This window comes from Typopeltis vanoorti, chromosome 20, assembly GCF_054136105.1.
Source record: "Typopeltis vanoorti isolate ZY-2024b chromosome 20, IOZ_Tvanoo_1.0, whole genome shotgun sequence".
Classification (NCBI taxonomy): Eukaryota; Metazoa; Arthropoda; class Arachnida; order Uropygi; family Thelyphonidae; genus Typopeltis; species Typopeltis vanoorti.
In genome coordinates, this window is record NC_143568.1 from 237,128 (window position 1) to 257,600 (window position 20,473).

At 37.0% G+C, this 20,473-nt stretch overlaps 1 protein-coding gene across 1 annotated transcript in view; it reads left to right on the forward strand.

Moving 5' to 3' along the window:
* The window catches only part of LOC150095184 (small ribosomal subunit protein uS2-like), a 153,843-nt gene that overhangs the window by 15,476 nt on the left and 117,894 nt on the right, over positions 1-20,473 (forward strand). Inside the window, exon 2 of the mRNA XM_090410616.1 lies at positions 3,484-3,848. Within this exon, the coding sequence (XP_090266742.1) occupies positions 3,484-3,848 (365 nt within the window). The remainder of the gene's footprint in view (positions 1-3,483; positions 3,849-20,473) is intronic.

A 20,473-nucleotide genomic window follows, 5' to 3' on the forward strand; every position in this document is an offset into this window, starting at 1 on the left:
CCTCCAAGGAGTCAAAAGACTCTTCGAGTCTTTTGACTCCAAGGAGACTATTTGACAGTAAATTTTATCTGAGAGATACCGCGAACTCTGATGTCAGTATAGTATTGGTTTAGTTGTTTTTTTTATTATTATTTGCTGTTGAAAATGGCTGGAAAAATATATCGATTGGATAATCCATCAGATGTTGAGATTCCACGAATGTTACTCGAGTCCAGTGATGACAATGATAGAGTCAAATGTGAAAGTGATGTTTGATAGTAAATTGTATCTGAGAGATACTGCGAACTCTGATGTCAGTATAGTATTGGTTTAGTTTTTTTTTTTCCCCCTTTGTTTCTTTGTTCAATAATTTCTAGATTGTAACTGAAAATAAATCATCATATTATATTTGCAGTGTTGTTGTTTTTTTATCGCATTTTAGCACATACTAGTAATGAATGTATCTCTCGGATACACATGACCTACACTGCAATTTTTTCAACCGCGACCTCCACAGAGATAAATGAACCAAGCAGTGATAGAACCACTACAAAATTTTCAAGAGGAATGCAAAGAGGTGTACATATCAATACTTGGGGTAGGAAAAAAGCTATCAAAAACTTGAAATGTGGAAAGGTAGCTGGAGTAGATATTTGACCAGAAGAGTGGGAATGATAGAGAGTATAGAAACAGTAGAAGAGAGGGAATGAGAGAGAGTTATGGGAATGATAGAAGAGGGGAGAATGGCAACAGTCAGAGAGGAAATGAAAAGAATGCGAGTGAGGGCTGGAACTAGGGATAGTGATGCCAAGACAGCAGGTAAGTAGAGAACACAGAGAGAAAGGGTTAGAGGAGAGAGAGTGAGTGATGCAGGTGAGCAATCAAGGAACAGAGTGGTAAGAGGTGTGATGTATGGAGACTCGATGATTTGTGGTGTGCAAGGTAGGATGCCAGAGGAGTGTTTGCCTGGAGGACGATGGAAAGTGTGGCTATGGCAATTAAGAGGAGTGAAAAGATGAATGAAATGATTGTGATGGTGAGCAAGAATGACTATCTGAGATTCTTGCTTGAGGTTGTACAAAAAACACAGAGAAGAAATGCTGTGTGTGTGTGTTGCCCAGGTATGATAGTGACGAGCTGAGCAGAAGAGCAGTAATACTGAATAGCATAATAGCCAGAATGTGTCGGAAGAGAGAATTGGAATATGTAAATGCTTGGAGGGCATTTGAGGACAGAATTATTATTATCCCCTCTAGACCTCACTGGACAACATCAGGTAACACTGAGTCCAGCGGAGTCTAGGTGGGATAATGATAGGTATAAAAGCAGTAACATGCTTTATGCTAATGCCAGAAGTATCTGAAATAAAGGAGATGAATTAGTGGCGCTGATAGTATCAGCTTTGGAAGGCAGTGACACTAAAGGTTTTGAAAGCATGTGGTGTGAGGTAGAGTGGCCAAGACAGGATATTTAGTCGGGTGTTGCTAAAAACCAAGGAGCACAGAGGATGGGGAGTAGGAGATCATTATGCAGTTGAGCTTGACAAGTGCAAGAAGAATGATTGTTATGGAAGATTTTAACTACAGCAGTATAAGCTGGGAAGAGGAAAATCCATGTAGTAATAAGGGGATGGAATTTCTAGCATTCTTGAGGGACAAGTGTCTTAGGCAACATGTAATAGAGGGAACAAGAGGTTCAAGAGTTTTGATTTGGTCATAGCATCAGAAGAGCTGATACTAACTAAGATGACATCTCTCCCACCAGTTGGAGAGAGTGACTATGTGGTTTTGACTTGGAAGATGAATAGACATGCAGGAGTATCAAAGAAAAGAGAACATATGTGGAATTATAAGGCAGGTGATTATAATAGTCTTAGATATAATAGTCTTAAAGAGCTGTCAGTTCTTTAGCACATTCTCTTAAAACTTGTGGTGAAATACTATCCAGTCCAACAGCTTTACTGGTATCCAGAGTACTCAGTATTTGGAACACACTCTCCTCTTGCACCTCTAAACCTGCTCTATTCCCTCTGATGGTCATAGCATCAGAAGAGCTGATACTAACTAAGATGACATCTCTCCCACCAGTTGGAGTGAGTGACTATGTGGTTTTGTGCATGTCTACTCCCCCCCCCTTAATAAATCTAGTTTCCCTGAGTCTGTACATCCACTTCCACATCATTCGTCAACACTTTTTCAAGCCTCCATACACCAACTCCATTCAAATGTAACCCATCCATCTTATATAAATCCTTTCACCCATCAAACTCATTCCACACATCCACAAATTCCACACCACTCTCATTGGCAAATGAGAGTGGTGTGGAATTTGTAAAATACTCGCGGTAAAATGTGGAATTTGTAAAATACCGCGGTAAAATACTCGCCATCCTAACTCTCACACTCTTCTCTTTTGCTACCTCAATTAATTCCCTCACATCCTCTATCATTTCCATTTTGTCCTCTTTCAAATCGTTTGTTCCTGCCACGATTATCATCTCTTTCACCCTCTGTTTTTGCACTCAAATAGATTCGCTGACGTCCTTTATGTTCGCACCCGCTGGTATGACTTCGTCAAACTCTCAACTATCACACCTCTTAATAGCGAATCTCCATAGAGCACTCGCTCCTTCATTTTATTGACGTTTACGAACATTCTATTATTTGTCGTCACAGACTTTCGCCGGTTATTAGTCGGTACGTTCAGCACACATTTTTTCATATGCTCCAGTTGCCTCTATTCTTGGTGTATCGCTCCATTCAAATGCGCAATTTCACTACTCGCATTTATCTCACAATTTTCATTATCAATCAAATCATCCATTCATTCTGTATTTCTACCTTCATTTACACTTTCAGCAACGCTCTCACATCTATCTGGCACTACCACGCAATTCTCTATCACACCGCCATTTTCTACATTCTGACTATCGTTAGAGATATCACTCTCGCCACCCAAAACACACTTGAGATCCTCATTCTCCTTACACTTTCTGCACATATTAACTCCACTATCGCCCTCTAACCAGACTCCCACCGCTCTTCGCAAAGTATACATCTCACAGACAGTACATTGCATAAATTCGTTTACATCAAACTCTTAAACAAACATGGCGACCTGGCTGCCATTTTTTTCTTTATCAGTGCCATATGTACGCCATCTTATCTTAAAAATAATACTTAAAATAACAGAAAATACACAAAAATTGCACAGACACACCAAGAAACAGAAAGCAAACAATACTACTTAAAATTTTAGTAAAATTGCCAACGTTAACACAAAATACTACTGATCTTTTCAGGAGCTCTCGACAAGCCGACGATCAAATCAGTGTGACACCAAGCGTTCCAATATAATATAATAAAATATTTTAATGGCTGGGCATTCATTATTTTGTGTAGTTTAGTTTGGATCAGTGCTTTGTATTTACATTTTTTGTTAATTTTGAAATTGTTTTTAATTTTTGTAGCTTATTTTGCAAAAATATTCTGTTTCTTGTATTAGGTGTATATTTAATAAATCTAAAGAAAACATGGGAGAAATTGCTCCTGGCAGCTCGAGCAATTGTTGCTGTTGATAATCCTTCTGATGTGTGTGTTATCTCAGCCCGTCCATATGGACAGCGAGCTGTGTTAAAGTTTGCTTCAGCTACTGGAGCTATAGCCATTGCTGGTCGTTTCACACCTGGTACTTTTACCAATCAAATTCAGGTTGCCTTTCGTGAGCCACGTTTACTTGTTGTGACTGATCCTCGTGTAGATCATCAGCCTGTAACTGAAGCTTCATATGTGAATATTCCAGTAATTGCATTTTGCAACACAGACTCTCCATTGAGATATGTTGATATAGCCATACCTGGAAATAACAAGGTAATTTTTTAAAGTACTTTATAGTTTAATATATTAAAACTAAGTAGAAATCATAGTACCTCTGATTAAAAAAAAAATATTTTAGAACAGAAAAAATAAATGTCCATGTTTAGTAGTCAAGTAATGAGAAGTGAAAGGTTGCTCTATCCATAAGGCTGAAGGCTAGAAAGGCATTACATATATACATATTTAATTGGTTCATTTGCACCTTATTAGTCTTATGTTTTACTAGTTATATATATATGTATTTGTACACTTCCGGGGAGGTTGAATATCATTTAAACAACAAGACCTTTACTGAATCAAAGTGGGAATGGGATCAAAGGTTGAAAAAAAGTGTTTTAACAGTGGGTATGTGATGCCATGTGTGCTTAGTTGGAATAGATATTTCTCAGCAAAGTGATGCAAACCAGAGTTTGGACTATAAAACCAGTTCTGATAGTTGAAATCGGTGGCATATGTAGACATGCTTTTATTTTCACATCTAGTGAAATTTATTTCCTTGTAGACTATCATAGTATGGTATAGTCCACAATGCAAAGCCTTAACTGGAGAGCACATGCTATTGTGAACAATTTTAGTTACCACTAGTTTCTCTTCTAGGGGAAAAAACCGGAAAGGGATTTGGGATGGTTTGAGTTACTGACAATGCCAGGACTCTGGAATATTAGTTATGGAGAGAGAGAGAGAGAGGGGTTGAGATTTTTTTTTTCCTAGAACAGAACATATATCAGGATGCCAGAAGAAAAGTAGCTGCCACCACCACCTGCAATGAGATCAGATCCTCTCATGCTAAGAAGATAACAGTCAAGAAAATAGCAGCATCTCAAACTTGCATATCTATTCCATCTGATAATTTCACCATATCATTACGATATAACTTTACTTTATCCATGACTTTACATTCGTGATTGTTTCTCTGTTGAGCACATCAATTGCATGATATGCAATCCCTCTCCAAAATTGGTTCCGTTCAATGAGAACTCACTTATACATACATAGTTTATTCAGAATATGATACAATGTGAAAAGGGAAAAGAAATTTATATTAAAAATTAAATATTGCAAATTATTGTCTTCCAAGTCTCTCTATCTTGAGCTAATTGGTAGATGTTTTGCAGTTCAGTCTACTGATGGTTTCACATATGTATTGCCAAAATTGTTTGCATGATCTTCCTCTACTGCGTTTGCCATCTTCTGGTTTTTACAGGATGAAGGATTCCAAAAAGGGCGAGACTTCAGGATGTCTGAGTTGTAGTTTTTTGACTACGCTGACAAGTGGTTCTTGCTTAGCCAGATTTAGTACAGCAGAGTTAGTGACACGGTCCATCCAGGTGTATCCAAGGATCAGTCTGAGACATGTAGTTCCAAAGGAGTTAATTAGATCTGTAGTTTGTTTGGTGCTTATTGTCCATGTTTGAGACCATACAAGAAGATGGATCTACTGGTTGCATGGTATAGTCTTATTTTCGTCTTTAATGATAGTAATGATGATTTCCAGATGGGGAGTAATTTGTTATGGACGACTAGAGCCAGCTATTTACGTTTTCTGATATCATTTTCTGTATTGCTGATGATACAAGAACATTAGATGATGGAAAGGCATATACTGCAATTTTCTTAGACTTAGCAAAGGCATTTGACAGGATGCCACATGATAAGCTGATATTTAAGTTGCAGCACATGGGTCTGGATGTCAGATTGGTCAACTGGATTCAGGATTGGCTGTCTGATAGGTATCAGAGAGTTGTGTATGATGGAGCAGTTTCAAGGAGGCAGAGGATTACAAGTGGGGTCCCACAGGGCTCAGTACCAGGACCTATATTGTTTAACCTTTATATCAATGACATTGCCAGTTGATTGCAAGGGAATATTCAGTTGTTTGCGGATGATGCGAAGCTAGGAAGGATTATTAGTAATAGTGCAGATGTGGTAGCCCTGCAAGAGGATTTGAATAAGCTAGATAGATGGGCAAAATAATGGGGGTGTCAGTTTAATGCAGCAAAATGTAAGGTCTTGAGGTTTGGGAAACATCAATGGGATGCAGCATACTCTATGGGAGGAGTTATGCTGGAGAAAGTAGGGGAGACAAGAGATCTGGGGTTAATGGTTGATAGAAACCTGAAGTTTAGGGGACATATTGCAAAGGTGGTGAAGGTAACACAGAGGATTGCTGCAATTATGAGAAGGACCCTGACCTGCAGAGATATGAGGGTTATCATTCCGTTGTATTAGTCTCTGATCAGACCACACTTGGTCTATTGTTCTCAGATTTGGTCTCCAGGATTTGAAGGGGATAAATTAACTGTGGAAAGGATACAAAGACGAATGACAAAGATGGTTCTAGGACTGTACAAGGATAGTTACGAGGATCGGCTGAGGGAATGTGGACTGCAGGGTTTGGTGGATAGAAGAAGGAGAGGTGATATGATTGAGACTTTTAAACTGTTGAGAGGTGGTTACAGGGTTGACACTGGGGAGTTCTTTCGCTTGGTTGAACAGCGGGAAGGAGTGATGACAAGAGGCCATCCCTGGAAGTTACAAAAGGAAACTGTGAGCAAGAGGGTGAGGAGTGGTTTCTTTGTGTGGAGGGTGGTTGAACCGTGGAATGCATTGCCTGATGGAGTGGTGAGAGAGAGAACGGTCAATGAGTTTAAGGAGTGGTATGATAGTCTTTGTGTTTCTTAGGGGGGGACCTCCCCTCGATGAGTCTTGACAGACTTTATGTTCTTAGGAAGGACCTCCCACGATGAGTCTTTCAACTCCATGGAGGCCTGAATAATAATAATAATAATAATAATAATGTATGATGCAAGGTATTGAAAGTCCTTTACTTTTTCTAATGGTTTATTGTTAAAATGTAGTATAAAGTTTTCACAACCTATTGAGAATACTTTGGACTTTTGGATGTTGATCTGCAGACCAATAAGTTTAGCCTGTGCTTCTAGTAGATTGATGCTTTTGTACATTTGTTGGTTCTGTATCAATAAACAACATCATCAGCAAAGCTAAGATCAGTTATTTGCATGGTGTGGGTGGATGTTTTAATGTTAAAACCAAGATCTGCTGTATTGATGGTATGGAAGATGTAGTCCAAGCATATTAAAAACAAATAAGGTGCTAGTACATCACCTTGCAGGACTCCTGTTGTCACCTGAAATGATTCAGATGTTTCTGTTTTAAAGATTACTGTAGCATTGTTATCTTTATAAGGTCTGTGATTGCTTGTATGAGTTTTGAGGGTAGACCATAGAAGCTAAGTATTTTAAACATTGCTTCTCTATTAATGGAGTCAAAGGCTTTTTTGAAGTCTATAAAGGTTAAAATGAGTGGTAAGTTTTTATCCCCATGAACTTTCTATGATTCTTCTGATGCAATGTATCTGTTCTATTGTACATCGTTTTTTTAGAAATCCAGCTTGGTTTTTTCTTAAAAGTGGTGTTAAGTAAGGTTCTATTCTACTGAGTATCATCCTATTGTAGATTTTAACTGTGGCTGATAGCAAAGTAATACCTCCTTAGTTATCCATTCTATTAAGACTGCCCTTTTTTGGGTATAGGGACAATAAGGCCTTGTTTCCCACTTATAAAAAAAAAATATATATATATCAAAGTTAGTACTTAAAGACAAACTACCAGACACTTCCACAGAAAAAAGTGGATATTTCAGTATCCACTGAGAGCAAATTTTGTGATTCTGACACATCCAGTGATGTATTGGATATTTTTCCAGAGGAAGAGATGGACACTGGTCATCCATACTTCCCAAAATCTAATGAGAAATATGAACCCGATAATGACAAGTCCTTAACCCCTCCCAGAAATCCCAGAAACCAGACAAATCTGGGAAGCCTAAACAATTGGAAAATTTTTACAATTGAACTGCCATGGGTTTCACCATAATATCGATGATATCAAGCACCTACTGCAGAAACACAAACTTTTTTGTTTCTGTTTGCAGAAAACTTATTAAAATCCAGCAAGGATCCTACCATCAGGAATATCACTCTTACATGCAAGGATAGAACTGGAGGGTGGCCCTGTACATGGTGGAGTAACAATTCTCGTGAGCAGTCGTACTCCATTTTATAATAAAGTTTTTATAATATTTTAACCATTTTATAATAAATAATATAAATTCCCTGTGATGGTGCAATGACCGTGAGTCCCCTTTTACTGGGAGGTACGGCACCATCTAGTCCCCCCCCCCCCCGAATTTTATCCGGGCTCCGGAACCGGCATAGCTGACGAATTTAGCCTATGGCTGGGTCAGTATTCCTGACTGTAATCAGTGTGTGTTCATAGGACTGGTTTGCCTACTTGCAGGATGATAAACCCCAGATAAACTGGCAGAAAAAAACCGTGCTGTCCATGCCCAAGATCCATTTTATAATGAAGGGATAAGAGCAGTTGATGAGGAAAAGGCATATACTGCCATTTTTTTTTTTTTTTTTTTTGGATTTTGCAAAGGCATTTGACAGGGTGCAACATGATAAGCTGATATTTAAGTTTCAGCACATGGGTTTAAATGGTTAGTCAAATGGATTCAGGATTGGCTGACTGATAGCATCAGAGAGTTGTGTATGGTGGGGCAATATCAAGGAAGCAGAAGTGGAGTTCCACAGGGATCAGTACTGGGACCTGTATTGTGCAACCTTTATATCAGTGGATTGCAAGGGGAAATTCAGTTGTTTGCAGATGATGTGAAGCTGGGAAGGGTTATCAGTAATAGTGCAGATGTGGCAGCCCTGCAAGAGGATTTGAATAAACTAGACAGATGGACAAATGAATGGGGGTGTCAGTTTAATGCAGCAAAAGGTAAAAGTCTTGAGGTTTGGGATCCATTGATGGGAGGATGCATACTCGATTAGATCAGCTGTACTGGAGGAGGTAGGGGAGACGAGATCTGGGGGTGATGATTGATGGTAAACTGAAATTCAGGGAGCATATTGCAAAGGTGGTGAGGGTAACTCAGAGGATTGCTGCAATACTGAAAAGGACACCGACCTGCAGAGATAAGAGTTATCATTCCATTGTATAAGACTCTGATCAAACCACACTTAGACTATTGTTCTCAGATCTTGTTCCCAGGATTTGAAGGGGATAAATTAACTGTGGAAAGGGTACAAAGGTGGATAACAAAGATGGTGTCGGGACTGTACAATGTTAGTTATGAGGATCGGCTGAGGGAATGTGGACTGCAGAGTTTGGTGGATAGGAGGAGAGGCAATATGATTGAGACTTTTAAACTGTTGAAAGGTGGTTACAGGGTTGACACTGGGGAGTTCTTTCGCTTGGTTGAACAGCGGGAAGGAGTCATGACAAGGGGCCATTTCTGGAAGTTACGAAAGGAAACTGTGAGAAAGAGGGTGAAGAGTGGTTTCTTTGCATGGAGGGTGGTTGAACCATGGAATGTGTTGCCTGATAGAGATGTGAGAGTGAGAACAGTCAATGCATTTAAGGAGTGGTATGATAGACTTTGTGTTTCCTAGGAGGACCTCCCTCGATGAGTCTTGATAGACTTGTGTTTCTTAGAAAGGACCTCCCACGAAGAGTCTTTTGACTCCATGGAGGCCTGAATAATAATAATAATAATATATTCAACATTTTGACTTCTGTATGGAGGTCATCATCATACATATATACAAAACACAAGCTATATGACACTACACAAATGTAAGATGAATCTAAATGCTTTGTTAATCGTTTACCTTAGCCTGACCCCTGATGGAAAAAAAAAATTTAAGTAAAGAAAAATTACTAGACAAAATATATACAAAATTAAAATTAATTCACAAAAGAAAATACATTTTTCATACATATCAGTATAATAACATACCAATGATTAAAAAAAAAAAATAGGGTTTTATAGCAGAACTACATTAAACAGTTTCTCAAATCCTCTCATATTAAGGTTTTCTTCTGTTTGGGGTTGTTCTGGATACTATGAGTTGAAGATGGGTCCTCCAGATCCTTAGAATTATTAATCCAGCATTCTTGTTTAGATTTGGATGATGTTTCAGCATTTCCCAGGCTTCTTTGAACTTTCTTTTAAACCAGGTTTTGGTGTAATATGGGGATTTAATGCCTTTCCAGTTAATTCTATGACATGGTCAAAGTGTGTGGTCTGACAGGCCTGTTTTACCATAGTGGTGGACTTTAATGTGGTATTTATGTTCATCTTTTCTTATTGGGATGGTGCATCCTGTTTCCCCCTATGTAAGGGAGGTTGCAGATGCGCTCATTTTGTTAACCCCTGGGTGGGCCAAGGTATGGAAGAGAATCTTTGGATGAGCTGAGTAAATTTGTTAATTTTGCAGGAGGTTTAAAGGTTGCCTTATTTTGTATTTATGTAGTGTTCTATTTTTTCTGATATGACCCTAATGGCTATGGCATTCTTGTAAAAGTTTTTGCTTATAATGATATTTTTGTGGAGTATCTTTTGAACTGTTTTTTTTTTTTTTATTGTAGCCATTTTTTAAAAACTTTTGGCTAATAATTTCATATTTTTTATTCAGCACATGTGATTGGAGAAAATTATTAGGACTCTGTGTTTTAAGGTGCTGATGACCCCTAGTTTTTATGTTGGGTGGTGGTATGAATTTTTATGGGGTAGACCTTGAAGGAGAGGTAGCCTGAAAGAAGACTTGTGATAAGCATGTCAAGAAAAGAAAGAGAGTTGTTTTCAACCTCGATGGTGAATTTAATGTTTGTGTTGTTTGTTCAGGCAGCTTACAAGTGTATTTCAATGTTTTATGGCGATAGGGCCAAATGGCAAAAATATCAATATATCTGAGCCAAATATATTGATACGTCTGGGCTCACCACTTCCACAATCCCAGCTATGGGGTTGCGGAAGTGGTGAGCTCATGGCCATACCTTCTTTTTGTAGGCAAAATAATTATTTTGCGAGACGAAATACCTGGAGTGAAGTATGGGAGCAAAGAGGATCGTGATATTGGGTAGAAATATCATGAGAAGAATAGTATCATTGATCAGGACATTAGTGAAAAGGGCAGTTATGTCTGAGCTAATAAATCTTCGTCCATGAGGGTGATGTTTCTAATTTTGTTTATGAAGTTGTGTATTTTTTTTGTAAGAGGGGGGGAACAGAGGTTGATGAATTGGAGTTTCTTAGGATATTGCAGAATCTCAATGTAAATACAGCTGTGGGGTTAAGTGGGATGTCAGCTTGAGTTTTGCAAGAAGGTGCAAGGGAACTGGCAATGGTCTTTAATTTAAGTCTCAGCTCTAGTAAAGTTCCAAAGAAGTTGAAAAAGGGCAAAATAATACCCTTGCATAAGTCATGTTCTAAGACTGCTATGGCAAATTATAGACCAATCACTCTTTCTTTTAAGGTTACACAGTGATCAGCATTCATATTTATAAATTTAGGGACACAAAACACACATGTTGAAATGATTATTTTACTTATTATTAATAAAATAACACTTGACATTTCGACTCCCCTGTATTGAGGTCATCATCAGAAAGATGCATATGTATAGGAAACCAAGCTACATGCTCTTGCACTCTATAATGGTAAATTAAATCAACGCTGTTAATTAATCTTTTTCTTAGCCTGACCTCTAGTGATAAAAAAAATTAAAATAATAATAAAAAATATATGTAAAAAAATTAAATTAAAAAAAAAAAATATATATATATATATATATATAATTAATAAATAAATAAAATACTACAATAAACTCTGCTCAAGTCCTCCTGTACTAAGATTCTTCTGGATTTGTACAGTTCAGATTGTTATACTAAAATTTTCTTCTGGACTTGTACATTTCAAGTTGCTATTGAATGTTGGGGGGGGGGGGGGGGGGGGAACTTCACCAAGTCTTCTTGTAGTGGGATTTTTCTTTGGCTTGTTCTTGTTGCCATAAAGGTTGCAAATGAGTCTTCCACATTCTTGGACTGGTTAGGCCATCATTTTTGTTCTGATTTGGATTATGTTTGAGCATTTCACATGGTTCTTTAAATTTTCTCTTGAACCAGGTTTTGGTGCTGTGTAGGGACTTGGTACCTTTCCAATCAATTCTGTACTATGTTTGGAGTGCGTAGTCAGAAAGGCCGGTTTTTCCAAAATGTAAGTATTTAATGTGTCATTTGTGTCCGTCCCCCCTAATTGGGATGGTTTGCCCTGTTTCCCCTATGTATGGTAGGTTACATGTGCATTGTATTTTGTATACCCCTGGGTGGGCTAGGTGTAGAAGAGGAGCTTTGGAAGAACTGAGTAGGTGTCTTGATTTTGTAGGGGGTTTAAACGTGGTGTTGATGTTGTATTTGTGTAATATTCTGTCTATTTTTTCGGAAATGCCTCTAACATAAGGTATGACAATAGCATTCTGGAAATCTTTTTTTACTAGTATCTCTGTGGAGGATCTTGTGAATAGTTTTATTACTGTATCCATTTTTTATAAATATATGGTTGATGATCTGAACTATACAAATCCAGAAGAATCTAAGTACAGGAAGACTTTAGCAGAGTTTATTGTAGTTTATTTATTTTATTTATTAATTATTTATATATATATATTTTTTATTTATTTATTTCATCATCATCATCATGTGTATCAAGGATTTAGGCCTAGCATGGCCTGTTCTGGCCTTAGAAGTCATTGAATTGTTTAAGAGGGCATCCTGGTTTTCTTTTTCTTAATGGATTGTACTTTAAGGCTTGTTTTGGTAATCTTTCTGTTTTCATTCTTTGAACATGTTCCATCCATTTATGTTTATATTTTTTAATTTTTTCTATTACTGGTTCTTGATTTAATTCTTTCATAATATCTTCGTTTCTTTTGTGATCAAATAGGGTATACTTTGCAGCTTTTCTCATAAACTTAATTTCTGCTGTTGTTAATCTTTGTTTGTCTTTTTGTTTTATTGTCCAGATTTCGCTTCCATACATTAAGACTGGTAAGGCTAATTTATTGTATACTTTTAGCCTGGTTTGTTTTTGAACTAGGTTTGGTTTAAATATAGAGTTAATTACACCTGTTATTTTTAAATATTTTGCAATTTTTACGTTTATATCTTTTTCATTTTCATATGTGATTGTACATCCTAGGTAGTTGAAAGAATTCACCCGTTCTAAGATCTTGTTATCTATTACTATTTTAGTTTTTGCTGGATCTTGTTCTTTAAAGGCCATAGTTTTTGATTTTCTGTTGATATTATCATACCATAATCTTTGAATATCTCATTTAGACCTAAAATAGCTTTCTGTAAGTTATCTTCAGAATTTGTAATTATTATTTGGTCGTCAGCAAAGAGGAGAGTATTTAAGTTTACTGTAGGAGAAAGTTTAATTCCTTGATGTAAATTTTTCCTCCATTTTATTATTATTTCGTTTAAGTAGATATTAAAAGGGTTGCTGAGAGGGGGACATCCCTGTTGGACCCCTTGGTTTATCTCTCTCGTATATGATAGCTTATTTAATTTATTTATTTAATTTTTAATATAATTTTTTTATATATATTTTTTATTATTTTTAAAATTATATATTTTATAATCAGGCTAAGAAAAAGATTAATTAACAGCATGGATTTAATTTACCATTATAGAGGGCATGAGCATGTAGCTTGGTTTCCAATACACATGTATCTTTCTGATGATGATCTCAATACAGGGGTTGAAACGTCAAGTGTTATTTTATTAATAATAAGTAAAATAATTGGAATGCCTTGTCTGAGAGTGTGGTGTCTGCAAGGAGTTTGAACGTGTTCAAGGCATGGTATGATGAGCTGTGTGTGTGATAAAAGGACCTCCCAGATGAGTCTTTGACTCTATGAGGTCTTGTGATGATGATAATAATAATTTCAACACGTGTGTTTTGTGTCCCTAAATTTGTAAATACGAATATAGACCAATCAATATCTCAGGCGTGGTGGTAAAAGTACTGAAAAAATTGGTCAAGAAGAGAATTTAAAAATGGATAGATAAAAATACGATACTGTATGAGGGTCACATAGCTTTGTGGAAGGCCAGTCATGCCTTAGTAATTTACTAACTTTTTTTAATAGAATAACAGCTGAGTTGGATAAAGGATATGGCTACACAATGATTTTACTGGATTTTGCAAAGGCATTTGACTGAATACTGCATGGAACTCTGTTATGCAAATTAGAAAAAATGGGAATGGAAATGACACTGGTTAATCAAGTAGTAGCAGTTAGATGTGTGAGTAATATTATTAAACATGAGCTGCAGAAGAAGAAAATGCTGTGCAGGGGATATAAACATAAAGGTGATGACCAACAAATTCATGAACAGTGCAAGAAAGGTGACCAGCATGGCAAGGAAAGCAAAATCAGATTGAGACAAATTTAGCCAAGCAGGGCAAAGGAAATTCCAAAGAGTTCTTTCGTTATGTGGCAAGTGAGAGAAAAACTATCGAAGATTGACCTTAATGAGTGATGATGGTCACGAGGAGACAGAAGTGGGTAAAATAGTTGTTACTGAGTGTCCACTTTGCAAGCATATATCTTCCTAGTGAGGTTACTGCTTTAACCTCTGTGACAGACACTAATGAGGGAACAGAGGTGGATTTTATTATTATTATTATTACCCCAAGACCTCATGGAGTCAAAGACTCATCTGGGAGGTCCTTTTATCACACACACATCTCATCATACCATGTCTTAAACACACTCAAACTCCCTGAAGACACCACACTCTCAAGGCAGGGCATTCAAATCATTCACAACTCTGTACAAAAAAAACCTGCCTCTCACTCCCCTACTCACACCCTCTTTACACAGTTTCCAGGGATGACCTCTGGTTCTCCCCTGATCTCCCACTATTCTCTGTAGAACTTCTCCACCATTGATCCTATAACAACCCCTTACCAACTTGTAGATCTCTATCATATCTCCCCTCTTCCTCCTATCCACCAGACTCTGCAAATTACATCTTCTCAATCTTTCCTCATACTTGACATTCCAGAGGTCAGAAACTACCTTAGTCAGTTGCCTTTGGACCCTTTCCAACATTTCTTCATCCTTCTGAAAACCCGGTGACCAAATCTGGGCACAATAGTCCATGTGTGGCCTAATCAAAGCCTTATACAACGGAACAAGAATCTCCCTAGTTTTACACGTCATTGTCCTCTGCATCATTCCCAGAAGCCTTTGTGTCATCTTCACAATTTTGGTGATGTGTCCTCAAATTTTAGATCCTTATCCACTTTCACCCAGATCTCTTATTTCCTCTACCTCCAACACTATATTCTCACCAAGCATAAATTCTGCATCCCATCTTTGTTTTCCAAATTTTAAAACCTTACATTTTGCAACATTGAACTCGCATCCCCATTTGCTTGCCCAATCACTCAATTTATTCAAGTCTTCTTGTAAGGCCACAACATCTTCACTACTCTTTATGGTTCGTCCCAACTTTGCATCACCTGCAAACAACTGAGTATCTCCATCCAAATCTTCGCCAATATCATTAATATACAAGTTAAATCTTTTTTGATTGGGATGAATTGGGAACTTGCAATGCTCTTTAATTTAATATCCTGCAGTATCCTAATTTAATTCTTTGGATATTGCAGAATCTCAATATAAATACATCTATGGGATGAAATGGGATATCAGCTAGGGTTTTGCAAGAATGTGCAAGAGAACTGGCAATGCCTTTGACTAAGCTGTTTAATTTACCAGGCATAGTGGTAAAATTACTAGAAAAATTGGTCAGAAAGAGAATTCAAGAATGGATGAATTAAAATATGATACTGTATGAGGATTGGTCATAACTTAGTAATTTACTAACTTTTTTATAATAGAGTAACAGCACAATTGGATAAAGGAAATGGCTACATGATGATTATGCTGGATTTTTCAAAGTCATTTGACAGAATGCTACATGGAACTCTGTTATGCAAATTAGAACAAATGGGGATGGATATGACACTGGTTAAGTAGATAACTGGGTGGCTGCTGGACAGATATCAAAAAGGGGTATATGGAGGGGGGGGAGATTCGAGACAAAACAGGTGACTAGTAGTGTGCCTCAAGGTTCGGTGTTAGGACCATTGCTGTTTAATTTGTACATAAATGATATAGGAAATAACCTGAAAGGAAAGGTTCAGTTGTTTGCTGATGATGCAAAATTAGGTCGAATAATCCTTTCTTTTAGGTAGAGTAATAGTTAATCAAGGCAACGTGGAGAGCTTGCAGATGATTTAATAGGATTTTGGTATGGGTACAAGATAATAGGTATCAGTTTAATGTGGAAAAATGTAAAGTTATGCATTTTGGGATAAATAGATTACAAGCTGTGTATCACATTGATGGCACTGCACTCCAGTAAATAGATAAAGCTAGAGATTTAGGGCTGGCAGTGATAGACAGAGTTAGGGAACATATTGCTAAGGTTGTTAAGGTAGCCTATAAGATTACTTGGCTAGTGAAGAACACATTCAAGTAGAGATAAGGAAGTTGTTATCCTTATTAAAATACTCTGGATCGGAGATAGATGCTGAAAGCTTTTCTTCTTGGCTAGATTATAAATTAAAGATGCCAAGAAATTATAATCTTGGTTTATTCCTTTATCCAAGTGTATGAAACAATTTGTGTGAAGTATCTTCGTGACTGGACTACTTGAATATAGACGCCAAAGATTTCACATCAACTGCCTTTCAACATTTTTCTCATCTGGGGTATTTTAATAATAAGGTGATACTCCTTTTCACTACTTGTATATTGGAAATATATAACTTCTGCACTACTTACCTAGATGTGTTCTGGTTGTGGCTCCTTCTGATGAGACCTCAATAAAGGTTAAAACTGGTCTAGGTGGTGCTCCTTCCCATAATGCATAACATTATACACATCTGAAAGGGCACATGCTTTGTATTATGGGATACTAAGGCAATTGTATGTGAAGTCATTAGCCTCTATTATACAAGTAGTCCAGTTGTGAAGATACTCTAAAGTCCTATCTAGGATGTACTGTCTATGGGCATTTGCAGGTGGCCTAGTATGTAAAGTGGTGATTGTTTCCCAAAATTTGGAAAGTTTTATGCATCTGTATTTATTTAAATTCAGTTGATTTCTGAGTGCTGCTGCAGATTCTAAAAACAGTCTTTCCTTTTTAAATTTACTATGTTGGAGCATGGCGGTTTTCTTTCAGGAGTCCTGTGGGTTGCATCCAATATATGGTCTGCAAGGCCAGATTGACCATAGTTGTGATTGCAGGTGTACAATTTGTGTTCTTCTAAGCTGATAGTCATTAATCTACCTGTCTGTTTGAAGTAAGCCAACTTGCAGGAACAGGGTACTTTATATACTCCAAGCACTAAGAGAGGATGGAGCTGTTCTTTGGTAGAATGGATAACGGTAGCAAGTTTCTGGTGGGGCTTAAAAGCTGTGTAAAGGTTGTACTTTTTTAAAGACCTGGCTATTTTTTTTCTGATGTACTACAGATGTAAGGGATGGTGATAGCATTTCTGAAATCCTTCTGAAGGAATGGGGGAGTAACTGATTATTTTTTTAAATCTGTAATCACCATAGCCATTGGAAAGGAAAGTTGAAAGTTTATTTTTCACTTGGTTAGACTATAATAAATTTAGTTTAATCCTTTATCCAAGTGTGAGCAAACAAAGTTTGCGCCTGAAAATATTTTCAGGACTGGGATAAGGTAGTACAACACTAGGCAACTCGTAGCAAAGGTGGACCAAGTTAAAGGATTAAACTAAATTTATTATAATGGAAAGGAAGGTGTTGTGTATGTGGTTGTCGGTTGAAAGAGAGGTTCCACTGGAACAAAGATTATAGGCTCTGTTGGTTAGAGTTTAAATAATGCCATATTGTTGATATGGGTGGTGGGGGAAAAGTTTGTGAATGTATCTGCCTATGTGAGTGGGTTTTCTATATACAGCGAAGGAAAAGTTACAATTAGGAAGCTGTCTACGAAGGGTAAACTATTGTTATTTTTCCTTTTCCATCATAAACTGGATTCTTGGATGTAGACTATATTGAGGTGACTGAGGAAGAAGTCTAATGTGCGTGTGGGTCATGAGGACAAATAGAAAACACATCATCTACATATATTAGCCAGATTTCAGAGTGTCTGAATCTATGGCTCGTTTTTCAAATTTTCCATGTGAAAATTGGCAAGAGGGGGTGAGGGGGGGGATATAGAGGGAACCACTCATAGTGGTTCCCTCTATCTGTTTGTAAATTTTGTTCTTCTAAGAAGAATAACTAGAATTGATTTTCTTATATAGTGAAACCTGTGGAGTATTCATAACTAAAACAGTGATTAACTTTTAATATGTAAATATTTCGTCTTAAGTATCATAAGACATCATCAGTACAGTTATTGAACTATAGGAATTACATTAAAAAAATATGAGTGTGCATACCTACATTGGAATCCCTCTATGTATACAGTAGCGTGTTTAAAGATTAAAAACTATTGGGCTATAATTAAATTAAAATATAACTGATAAATTCATTTTATACAATTGAGGATAAAAATTTCCTCATTTTTTGGAATAGTGAGACAGTCATTCCAGTTAAGATTGGGTCTATGACATAGGGCTTCAACACTTTCTTTATATAAGTGCTCATGTTTATATATGGATCTAAGGCAAAACACCATACTACTACATAGACTCCTATATAAACATGCGCATTTATTAAAAAAAAAAAAAAAAAAAAAAAATCTGTCTCTCCCCCAATACATAGCATTTATTACATCTCTGAAACAAAGAATTGAAGTGACTTATAAACAGAATGGTTTTATATGAATAAAGTAAGTAGTTTTTTGTACAAATTTAATGTGTTTTTTTTCTTTAATAATGCCTCACTGTAATACTGCAACTTGAATACCCACTATATGGCATTGACCTGCAAGAATCCTTCCATGTATTCACTAATGCATAGGTGTAGTATTTATACACACAGGCATATAGGATAAGTTAATACCAAATCAGAATCAAATGTTAATGGGACTGAATCTGAAGTTTATTAGAAATAAAAATAAGTAAAAAGTACACAGCACGCTATTGCCCAAACGGCATATTTTGTCCAAAATATGCCATTTGAGCAACAGCGTGCAACAGGCAGATCAGATTTGAAGCATACTTCTGAACACCAATCTTGTATTTATTATTATCCAAGACCCCATGGAGTCAAAGACTCGTCTAGGAGGTCCTTTTATCATAAACACAGCTGATCACACCTTGCTTTAAACACACTCAAATTCTCTGCAGGCACCACACTCTCAGCCAAGGTATTACAATCATTCACAACTCTGCTTGAAAAAAACCTGCTTCTCACTCCACTGCTCGCACCTCCTTTATACAGTTTCCAGGGACGACTTCTGGTTCTCCCCTGATCTCCCACTGTTTTCTGCAGAACCTCTTCAACATTGATCCTATAAGAACCCCTTACTAACTTGTAGGGCTCTATCATATTTCCCCTCTTCCTCCTGTCCACCAGACTCTGCAAATTACATCTTCTCAATCTTTCCTCATACTCGACATTTCAGAGGTCAGAAACTACCTTAGTCAATCGCCTTTGGACCCTTTCCAACATCTCTTCATCCTTCTGAAAACCCGGTGACCAAATCTGGGCACAATAATCCACGTGTGGCCTAATCAAAGCCTTATACAACGGAACAAGAATCTCCCTACTCCTACAAGTCAGTGTCCTCTGCATCATTCCCAGAAGCCTTTGTGTTGTCTTCACAGTTTTGGCAATGTGTCTCCTAAATTTCAGATCCTTATCCACTATCGCCTCAAGATCTCTTATTTCCTCCACCTCTGACAATACATCCTCACCAAACAAATTCTGCATGCCATCTTTGTTTCCCAAATTTTAAAACCTTACATTTTGCGACATTGAACTCGCATCCCCATTCCAGTGCCCAATCACTCAATTTATTCAAGTCTTCTTGTAAGGCGACAACATCTTCTCTACTCTTCATGGTTCTCCCAACTTTTATCATCTGCAAAGAACTGAATATCTCCATCTCCAAATCTTCTCTAATATCATTAGTATACAAGTTAAGCAGCAATGGCTCTAAAACAGACCCTTGAGGCACATTACTAGTAACTTTCCTTTTCCTGGATATCGCTCCCCCATACAAAACTTGTTAATACTATCGGATAGCCAGTCTCCAATCCAACGCAATAATCTAATATCCAACCCCATCCACTCTAGTTTGACTATCAACTTATCATGTGGTAATATATCAAAAGCCTTTGCGAAATCTAAGTACAGTGGTACCTCAACTTACAAACATAATTCGTTTCTGACCGCGGTTCATATCTCGAAATGTATGTATGCATTCAAAACCCAGTTTTCCATTATATCTTAAGGGAAATCAATTAATCCATTCCCAGATTCAAAAATTTAAAAAAAGGTCCAAAAAATAAAAAAACTGTTCTCAACTAAATGAAGAAAATGCAAAGAAATGGAGGAGTGAGGAGCATTTTTACACTATAAATATGCATATTGTATGCCATTGCATATTAATTTTTATTTACGAAATGTTTGGTTTTACATGATTAGTATGAAAATCATATTCCATTAAATTGAAAAAAAATTTCCTTGCAACTGGTTTTGTGGTTCAGGAGTTTTCGATTTGTTGTCATCAGTTGCT